Source organism: Antechinus flavipes, chromosome 6 (assembly GCF_016432865.1).
Source record: "Antechinus flavipes isolate AdamAnt ecotype Samford, QLD, Australia chromosome 6, AdamAnt_v2, whole genome shotgun sequence".
NCBI classification, from domain to species: domain Eukaryota; kingdom Metazoa; phylum Chordata; class Mammalia; order Dasyuromorphia; family Dasyuridae; genus Antechinus; species Antechinus flavipes.
In genome coordinates this window covers 248,266,405-248,277,147 of record NC_067403.1, presented here as the reverse complement: position 1 = coordinate 248,277,147, position 10,743 = coordinate 248,266,405, and the positions used below count along the sequence as shown (strand labels likewise).

Here is a 10,743-nt window from a genome sequence, read left to right as displayed (position 1 = left end):
AAATGACTGCAATTGACTGCTCAAACATAATGTGCATTATTGACAATTTATAATTTTCCTTTCCTTTTCTCAAATTTTAGGATGACTTACTTTCCTTTGTTTTGTGACATCCTTTTCTCAATTCTCCTATCGTTTTGTGACATCCTATTGACTTACTTTCCTTTGTTTTGTGACATCCTTTTTCTCAATTTTCCTTTCCTTTTGTGACTCCACATTCATTTTGATCCTACCATATGATTCTACATGCTTTATGAGAATCAAACATATAATGACATTTTCTTATATTTGTTCTTCCATTTTGCACTTTTAATGGGTAAAAATATCATTTTAATCAATCAATATCTGTTATTTGAAGAAAGAGACAGAGAGAGAGAGATTAGATGAGAGAGAGAGAATGAGAGAGAGAGAGAGAACAAGAGAGAGAGAGAGAGAGAGAACAACAAGAGAGAGGGGGGGGGGAGGAAGGAGACACAGGTAGTCAATGAAAAAGGAAAAAAATCAAAGACAGGGAGACAAAGACAGAAACAAATATTCAAAGGAACAGAGAGAGAATCAAAAAGAAACAGAGACAGAGTACATTGGGCATTGAGTAACGAAGAGACAGAATAAAAGATACAGAATAAGAGAAAACATTTTGGCAGATGTCCAGATAATGGGAGACTCCCATCAGTAATATACAATTAAGAATAGAAATGCTTTCTACTATGTGTTCCCAATATAGCTCCTGTATTCTTTATATTAGTATATTTTCTCAGTTTTAAAATATAATATCCACCTGTAACCTATCTTATTTCATTCATTTTTTTTTTCAAAGAAAGAAAAAATTGCCCAGAAGATCAGTTAGGAGTCCTATTCATCGAGCTTCAATGGTTCCTTGACAGTCATACACACACACACACACACACACACACACACACACACACACACACAAATATAACAATACAGCCTGTAACAGATAGTATGTGGCAGCTTACTTATAACTTCTATGAAAATTTGAAATGACTCATGATTATCCGGATGAAATTAATTATTCCGAGATTAAGAGAGTGATACACAATTGTGGAAGGTTCTTTCAAGCTGTAAAACTTAAAACTGTGCCTGAGAATGGACACAGACATAGTTGTCTGATGCCTAAAGGCCAATGTAGTTTAGTTCACACATTGAAGGTTACCAGTGGCTATTTGGTGAGTCAATAAGCATTTTTAAGGTCCCTCTTTTGTGTCCAGCACCAATCTAAGTACTGAAAAAACAAAGGAAGGTAAAATACAGGCCCTGCTATCAAAGAGTGCCGTATTCTCTCTGCAAATACCATGCAAGTATCAACTTACAAACTATATACAGGATAAATTAGACATAATCAAAAGAGGGAAGGCACTTAAATTGAGATCAGTGGATATCCTCTAGATAAGACTTTTTTTTAGCTCAGATTTGAAGGAGGCAGATTCCAAAATCAAAAATCCCTCTGGAATCCCTAAAAACTATATGGCCAATGAAAGGACAAAGTTTGTGGCTGCCTTCTATTTCCACAGTAGCCATGATGGAGAATTTAAAAAGGGACAAGTTGGGTAAAGGAAACACATTTCAAAATCATACAAATATTCTTAAGTTACCCACCAGTGATTTTTTTGGATGGATGACTCACATAACTACACAATAGTTAGTTAAGTGTCCACTAACTATTGTTCCTACTCAGGAACTGCTGACTTCAGTCCATTGCATTAACCTTAAGGTCACAATTAATCCTAAACAAGATCCCAATAAACTCTTGACCAACTTTCTTTCAAGCTCCCCTACCTTCTTTGTTTTTAAACTTTGCTCTTATTCTGTTGTTGTTTTTTTCTCTTTTCTTTTGTTTCTTTTCTTCCTCCTTCATCACAGTGGAAACATGCATCAGAAAAGATCCACTTCTCTAATCTTGATCTATAGTAATCCCTCTTCAAATGCTTGTTTGGTCACAGGCTAAGGCAATTCCCTTTCTTGAAGTAGAAAATGTCTTTTTGGGGATTGTTAAATGTATGGTAAATTTTTAAAAGCAACAGGAAAAAGAACTGAGTATGTGTATATGTGTGTGTGTGTGTGTGTGTGTGTATGTATTCTTTGACCCAACAATACAACTGCTAATCATTAATCCCAAAAGAGATTTTTAAAAAAGGAAAAGGATTGATACATGCAAAAATATTTATAGCAGCCTCCTTTTCAGGGCAAAGAATTGAAAATTGAAGAGATAACCATCAATTGTGGAATGGCTAAATAAATTGTAATATGTGATTATGATGAAATATTATTGTTCCATGGAAAATGGTAAATAGGATGCTCTCAGAAAAACCTAGAAAGTCCTCCATGAGGTAACACAAAGTGAATTTTCTTGTGTACAAAGTAATAGCAAAGTTATGGAATGATCAGCTATCAATGACTTCACAATGACATTACACAATATAATGATCCATAACTACCCTGAAGAACTTTTGATGAAAAATGGTATGCAAACTTAAAGAAAGAACTTATTGTGACTAAATACAGATTATTTTTTACTTTATTTTTTGAGGTTTTTTTTTTTATGAGGAGAGAATGTCTATATTTTCTTTCATAACATGGAAATGTTTTGCATAATTTCACATATGCCTTCTTAATTGGGGTGGGAGTAGGGAGGAAGGGAGAGAATTTTGAACTTAAGTTTTTAACAACAAATGTAAAAATTATTTTGCATCTAGCTGAGAGAAATAAAAATATTAAACATTTAAAAATAAATTAATTTTTTTAAAAAGCATGAGGTAATGTGAAGAGAGACTTTGTCTCTTTATGAGGAAATAGATGAGTGAATTTTGGGGACCTAGAATAAGTGCTATGACAGCTACCTAGATGTTATTGATCCTTACATAAAATAGATATATGACCATTTTTATGTTTTGAAATGGATTTTTCTAAAGATTATTATTCTTTTGTTGCAGGTGAATGACATCATTACCAAATGATATCTATAGAGAACAGATCTGAAGTGAATGAGTTCATCCTCAAAGGAATAACAGATGATCCAGAGCTTCAGGTTCCTCTCTTCATCATGTTCACCCTCATCTACCTCATCACCCTGGTAGGGAACCTAGGAATAGTATCTTTGATCTCCTGGGATTCCCATCTCCACACGCCCATGTACTTTTTTCTCAGTAATCTCTCTTTAGTGGATTTTGGCTTTTCTTCAACTATAACTCCCAAGGTGATGTCTGGGCTCCTTCGAGGAGACAAGGTCATTTCCTTTAATGGATGTGCTACACAGCTATTCTTTTTTGCATCTTTTGGTACTATTGAAAGTTTCCTCTTAGCCTCCATGGCCTATGATCGGCATGCAGCTGTGTGTAAGCCCCTACATTATACCACTACCATGACATCAACTGTCTGTGTACATCTAGTCAGTGGTGCTTATTTCTGCAGCTTTCTAGCCATCTCCATAGTCACAGGAAACATATTTAGCCTTTCCTTTTGTAGATCAAACATACTCGAACACTTTTTCTGTGATGTTACCCCTCTGCTACTTCTCTCTTGCTCTGATATTCACCTCACAGAGGTACTAGTCTTTATAATAGGGTTATTCACTGTCTCTTCTCCACTCCTTATCATCTTTACTTCTTACTTACTAATTTTCATCACCATCCTGAAGATCCGTTCTACTGAAGGCCGTCAGAAAGCCTTCTCCACCTGTGCTTCCCATCTCACAGCAGTGTCTATATTTTATGGGACAATTATGTTCATGTACTTACAACCTAGTTCCAACCATTCAATGGGCTCAGACAAAATAGTGTCAGTATTTTATACAATGGTCATCCCTATGTTGAACCCTCTAGTGTACAGTCTTAGGAACAAAGATGTCAAAAACACTTTCAGGAAAGCTGTGAGGGGACAACAACATTAATTAGGTCAACAGTTTTCTTAAAGAGAAATCCAATCTATACCATCTCCATTCTGGGATACAATCAAGAAATCGGGTTATTTTTCTTATGCACAGAGAAGTGCATTGCACATCTTAGATTTTTCTTTTTTTAATAGCTGATCCATTTATAGATCTTTCTAACTTCCCATATAAGGATGAATTTATATTTCTATGTGTCTATTAAGTAGGTAGGTATATATCTATATGCATTTTTAATAAGAGGAGAAGTAGAAACTTCTCTCATGTAAAAATCCAAAATACTATTCTATCAACAATCAGTACAATGTATAAAAAGGAAAATTCCCAACCAACTAAGATGAAAACATATGGAATCAGGGTGAGTTGTGGTGTAAGTATAAGTCTTAGGATCAGACATCAAGAATGCTTTTAGGAAACTATGAGAAAATAACAACTTCTTAGAGAGAAAATACAACCTGTACCTTCTTTCCTCTGGGATCCACTATCAAAATCAGGCTCTTTTTCTTATACACACAGAAGTATTTGCCAATATTTTTAGAGGCAACATCATATATTAGAAAGTGGCATAGACAAGAGTTAGAAGAGACATGAATTTAAATTCCATCCCAGATACTTTCACGTTGCATAAGTTAAGGTAAGCTATTAAATGACTCAGTCTCAGTTTCCTCATTTTTAAATGATCTTAATAGCCTGCCCATATCTTAAAATATTGTTTTGTGGAATGAATCACATACACACAGAAAGAAGCATGATATTATGATTCTAGCTGCATTCCCTTTAGAAAGAAGAAGATCAGCTGTATCAATTCAAGCAGTTTACTATTTACATAGTGGTTTAGAAAGCACAGCTTTTATAGTAATAACACGGCTTTTTTACTAGACCCTAAACCAGAGGTGAACTGGGAAATGCTTAAGAACTTGACATTCATTTAAAAAACATAGCCACATAACCCACTTAAAAAATTAATCAGCTTTTTCTCCCTCGCATTCTGAAAATTAACTCATCAACAAAACAATAAGAGAAATTTGGAAGTATAGAACAGTAAAGTGAAATCATAGGAGATTTGACAAAGACAAACTAATTCTATTTGTACATGGCAAAATGATACATTTAGCTCCTAATATCTTTCTCATTTTTAGAGAAATAAATATAGAGGGCACAGGTATGAGTTGAGTATGGTGGGATTTTTTAAAAATAAATTTATGAGATAAAGAATAGGAAAGGTCTAAGAAAAGGAGAAAAAAGAGACATATAATGGAGTAAATTATCTAATATTAAAGTACATAAGAGCTTTTATAGTTTTTGCTACTACTGAAAGTTTTCTTTTAGCCTCCATGGCCTATGATCACCTACAGCTGTGAGTAAAGCCCTACTTTACACCTCTACCATGACATCAATGCTATGTGTATTCTGTCAGTGCTGCTCACATTTCTGGCATTCCTGATATCCACCATAGTCACAGGAAACATATATAGCCTTTCCTTTTGTAAGTCAAACACAGAGCATCATTATTTCAGTGGTATCCCCTTTCTCCTAGTTTGGTCTTGCTCTGATATTCATATCACTGAGTTAGTCGTCTTTGTGTTAGCATCATTCAGTGCTTTTTGCCATTTCTTGTCATCTTTGCTCTTACTTACTAATTTTCATCACTGTCCTGAAAATCCACTCTGCTGAAGGCCACCAGAAATCCTTCTCCACCTGTGCTTCCCATCTCACAGAAGTGTCTATATTTTATGGGACTATCATTTCATGTACTTCCAACCCAACTTCAGCTTTTCAATGGATTCAGACAAAGTGGTGTCAGTATTCTACACCATAGTCATCCCTATTGAACCCTCTGATCTATAGTCTGAGGAACAAAGATCTCAAGAACACATTCACTAAAGGTGTGAGGAGTCAACAATATTAATTAGGTCAATTTTTTTTCTTAGAGAAAAAATCCAGTCTGTACCATCCCCACTCTGGGATCCATGCTTGAAATCAGGTTCTTTTGTTCTACACAGAGAGGTGCAATGCAAATCTTTCATTTTTTATACCTGATATTTACAAATTGTGGAGGGTCACAGATAGTGGGAAACTCTGGACAAGATATAAGACTCTTTGGTCCAGTAAAAAGAACCCTGCTGATGTGTCTGGATAAATTGCCCAACCTCTCTAGGAGAGACTTAACCCTTATGAGAAGTCAGGGTGTGGGACAACCTGTGTTATAACTAAAGCAATGTTATATTAAAGTGACAAGTAGACATCTGCACACAATAGCAAGTTGTTTATGTGGTCCCATGTTATGATCTTCTTCTTTAAAATAATGGTTCTCTCTGGGGAGAGCAGGTTTCTCGGGGAGGTTTTCTGGAGGCAGCCTTAGTTTCAGTTAAAAGTAATAATCACCCAAAATGCAGCCAGCTGATAAAAATGCAAATGTTTATGTTCTCCTTCCAAAATAGCCCAGTTAGTTGAGGCCTATCTCTCTGCTTGGTTCTAAGAGCTCTTGCAACTTTGTCCTTTGCTTCTGCCTCTGCTTTCTTCAGCCTTCAGCCAACACCAAGTTGAATCTATTTTGCCTCCGAGAGAGGGCTTCTGGCTCTCAATCTCCCAGAGTGCTCTGTGTCTGTCCCAGAATGCTCCTCTCCAATCCTTGGGAATGTTCCAAAGTAAAACTCCTGGCTCTAGCTCAACTCCGACTTGGGGCTTCTTCTGAACTGAATTCTCTCCACTCTGAAAAACTCCCTTGATTGGTTCACTGAAGCTCTATTTCTTCAAGAGAGGGATTGTGGGATTTCTTCCAGAGTGCTCTCTGGCCCTAAGAACTTCAGGGGAGGTGTGAATTCACAAAGTTACAAAGTTTACTTTGTGAAGCTCCCATACTTGTGAACTCCAATGAGTACTTAAATACTTCTTGCTTATATGAGCTCTCTAAAGGTGTGAACACAAGCATTGTTTCTATTAATTCTACTTAGTACCTTGTTTCAGGTTCTAGACCAAAACATCTCCTTGTAAGATCAGATCAATGATACTGAACCATGCTAAATTAGATAATTATTGTCTCTATCAACTCTAATGACTTAACAGTTTGTAAAAATTCCAACAATCCCACATGTGCAGTATATAGTTACCTCATGTGCAGTGTGCTATAGTTATATAAGTGTATTAGGGAATATAAGGCTGAGGAAATTTTGAATAAACAGACTCTTGCATGACAGTCTTTGTAAGTTATGCCCCTTCACCCCTTACCCATGATTAGGATTAAGGCTGATGCAGAAATCCTCTAGGGAGCAGCTCCAGACAATTGGTGCTCAATGCAGGGTTCTGGAAAGTAGGACACCCAGCAGCTCAGCTGACAAAATCAGTGTAAGTTCCGGAGAAGAATCTCTGTAACCCAGGAACAGGGTAAAAAAAAAAAAAAACTCTGTTAAAAAATAAGCAAACAGGTAAGTAGGAAGATTCAGTAAGGGCTAATTTAGTCACTTTTATTTTCAGCCAAATTGGGGCTAGTGCTAGGAGAAGAGTCTCCCTCTCAAGGAAAGTATGAAGAATGCTTAGTCAGGTTGATGAAGGAGAAAGATTTTAAGTGACTCAGAAGCAGATCACAGAGTTCTTGGATGTTGTGGAGTGCATGTTTCTGTGGCTCTCTGGAAAGGAAAGGTTGGAGCCAGAGATGTGGAAGGCAGTGGTAGAACAATTAATTGAAAAACTGGCTTTAAGAAATCCCACATAGAAAATGAAAGATTTTAATGTGGAGTGTGGATTTGTGAGGAGAACAAATCAGGGGATGGTACCCACATCCCCAGAAAATATGGTGTTTGGGTAAAAGATGAAGATAGGCATTGAACTAGGAAGTTTGAGAGGTGTGGTGATTTTCAGTTTCTCAGTTCCCCTTCACCTATGCCCATGCATGCATCCTTGGGGTATCCTTCACTTCCTTATCCTTCTCTCACAATTCCAACTTTGGGGGCAGGAAAAGGAGAAGCTGGAGAGACAGTGACACCATAGGTACCAAAAACAGTTTTGTCCTCCTCTTTGTCCTGATCATAAAAGACATTAGGTAAAGCAAGGGAGGAGAGATGGGATATATTTGGGTTGAGAAGAAAAGCATACCCTGTGATTGAAGAACCTGACCCTACTGGGCCTCCAGGTCAAATCAAGAGAAGACACACTCCTTTGAATCAATTCAAAGAATTGAAAAAGGCTTGCACTCTTTAAGGATCTATATCATTTTATGTTAGGATATTATTAGAGAATTTGGCTTATGAAATCCTAACTCCTAATGACTAAATCCATACCAAAAACAGTACAACTAGAACAAAGGCTTAATTCTTATCCAGTGCTTGGGCCTAGAATCTTGTGAAAAGCCATTAAACAAGTAATACAATTATCTGGGATAGGATCTAACAAGATAGATATCTTTTATACCAGTGTAGAAATTAATGTGTGCTGTGAAACCATCTGAGAGTGGCAAATTTTATTGGCCACAGCTCCTAATATTACACACGAGCATCCCTTAAAGATAGCCTGGCTATTACATAATTGGTCATGAGTTTTTAAAGAAAAGGTTTCTAAGATCCCTCTTAAAGGACTGACCATCTTTACAGATGTGTCCAAAATAACATTTGTGCTGTATATTCCCCTAACTTATTTATAAAAAGAGTAGTCAGTCCATTCAGCAGAATGCGTTGTATGCACTCATGCTAGCTCTTACTTATTTCCCAGGAGATATAAATATAATATCTGAATCAACTTATTCAGTAGGTATATTACAAGAATTGCCACAGCCCAAATAAATTTGTAGCCTCTAACATATTTCAGCTTTTTAAGGAACTTCAGGAGCAAGTGCAAAACCACCCAAATAATAGTATCTCTTGCATGTCCCCTCTCCTACTGGTCTTCCAGGGCCTATTTTTTATGAACACTCAAAGGTAAATCATCTCCTCATGATTTTAGCCAATACTCCCATATTTCAGGCAGCCCAAGAATCTCATTCTAAATATCATCAAGCAGCTTGAGCTTTACATCTGCAGTTTGGAATAACATAAGAGGAAGCTAGACGCATAGTAAAAGCCTGTACAGCTTGCTTCCCTTTCCATACTCCTACACTTCCTCCAGGGAAGAATTCTCATGATTTGAAGTCCAATGGAAATTTAGCAAAATAATTTAAATTATCAAAAAGGCTTGTTTTATTCCTCAAATGAAAAAAAAATAACCACAAACCATTGCCTTTGAGATTATCTTCTATGGATACCCTATATAGTTTGTGTTTACATAGATATTTGCTTATCTCTCATTTAAAATGTGAATTCTGAAGATCAAGGACTTGTTTTGTTTTTTTAGTCTCCCTAACACTTAGCAGAATACTTGTGATGCAGAATGTGATGAGAAAATGCTCGTTGACTAACATATTTACCTCTGAAGCTTACTAGCTGATTCCTCTTGAATAAGTTGCCTCATTCCTCTGAGGCCCAGTGTTCTCCTCCAGAAAATAACACTTATGCCTGATAACACCTATGGATTTTTCCAGGACCACCTGAGATAATATACATTTGCAAACATAGGTACACGTGAGTTCTAATCCTGACTGGATTGGCCACTAATTTTTTATATCCAATAACAGCTCAACCAGCTCTTCTTTAGAAGGTTTCTCTAGAAACTTCAATATGGGTGCAGCCCATAACCTCCTGAAATATCCTGAAATATCCTGAGATATCACAGATTATTTAAGATCTCAAGACTTGGGATCTTTTTCCTCAAATGAAATCTACTTTTCCATCTTCTCCTTTATTTCTGTTTTCTCTCTTTCTCAGTGTTAGATTTTCATAAGAAAAAACTAGTTCTACAACCCTATAAGAAACAATAATCACCCTCCCCCTTCCCATTTATGCTGATTTTTGTCAGGTACTGTCTTTTTTCCCCTTTGAAGTAGGAAATTCCACTTAGAAGACTGGTAATCTAGTAATCGACAAAAAACCCTCATAATTCAGTCACTAAAATGATTTTCCTAAATTGTACATATGGTCATGTTCCCTGGTCCCCCAGGGACTCTAGTGCCTTCCTATTGTCTCCAGGAAGCAATTTGGAGCTATGACCAAGGCCTACATCCCAAAAAGATCATAAAAGAGGCAAAAGGGTCCATGTGTTCAAAAATGTTTCTAGTAGCCCTTTGTGTGGTGGCAAAGAACTGGAAAACTGAGTGGATGCACATCAGTTAATGGAATATTATTGTTCCTAAGAAAGGATCAGCAGGATGTTTTCAGAAAGGCCTGGAAAGATTTACATGAACTGATGCTGAGTGAAGCAAGGATACCTAAGGGAACACCATACACATCAACAAGAAGATTATGTAATGATCAACTGTGATGAACTTGGTTCTTTTGGACAGTGAGGTGATTCAGGCCAGTTCCAATAGACTCATGATGAAGAAATCCACCTGCATCCAGAGAGAGAACTGTGAGGACTGAATGTAGATCACAACAAAATATTTTTATCTTTGTTGTTGTTTTCTTGTTTGTTTGTTTTTTCTTTCTCATTTTCCCCTTTTGATCTAATTTTTCTTGTGTACTATGATAAATGTAAAAATATGTTTAGAAGAATTGCACATGTTTAACCTATATTAGATTAGTTGCTATCTAAAAACGGGAAGAGGTAGGGAGTGAGAGAAAAATTTAGAACACAAGGTTTTGCAAAGCTGACTGCAGGAAACTATCCTTGAATGTATTTTGAAAAATAAAAAAGCTATAATATTAAAAAATAAAGGTAGCCAATACAAGGAACAAATCATAAAAAATTAAGGGAGAAGCAACACAAGAGGGAAGACAACTAGGTGGTATAGAGAATGGACTGTAGGGCCAGAAGTC

At 36.4% G+C, this 10,743-nt stretch overlaps 1 protein-coding gene across 1 annotated transcript; it reads left to right on the top strand.

The window, feature by feature from the left end:
• The first annotated feature begins 2,968 nt into the window (after positions 1-2,968).
• On the top strand, positions 2,969-3,904 carry LOC127541625 (olfactory receptor 5B12-like). The gene has a single exon (XM_051966845.1). It carries the CDS (start codon positions 2,969-2,971, stop codon positions 3,902-3,904), a length of 936 nt encoding a protein of 311 aa, XP_051822805.1.
• Positions 3,905-10,743: the final 6,839 nt, after the last annotated feature.

Excerpts from the sequence above, each read along its gene's own strand:
- LOC127541625 (XM_051966845.1), top strand. The coding sequence starts at position 2,969 with ATGATATCTATAGAGAACAGATCTGAAGTGAATGAGTTCATCCTCAAA.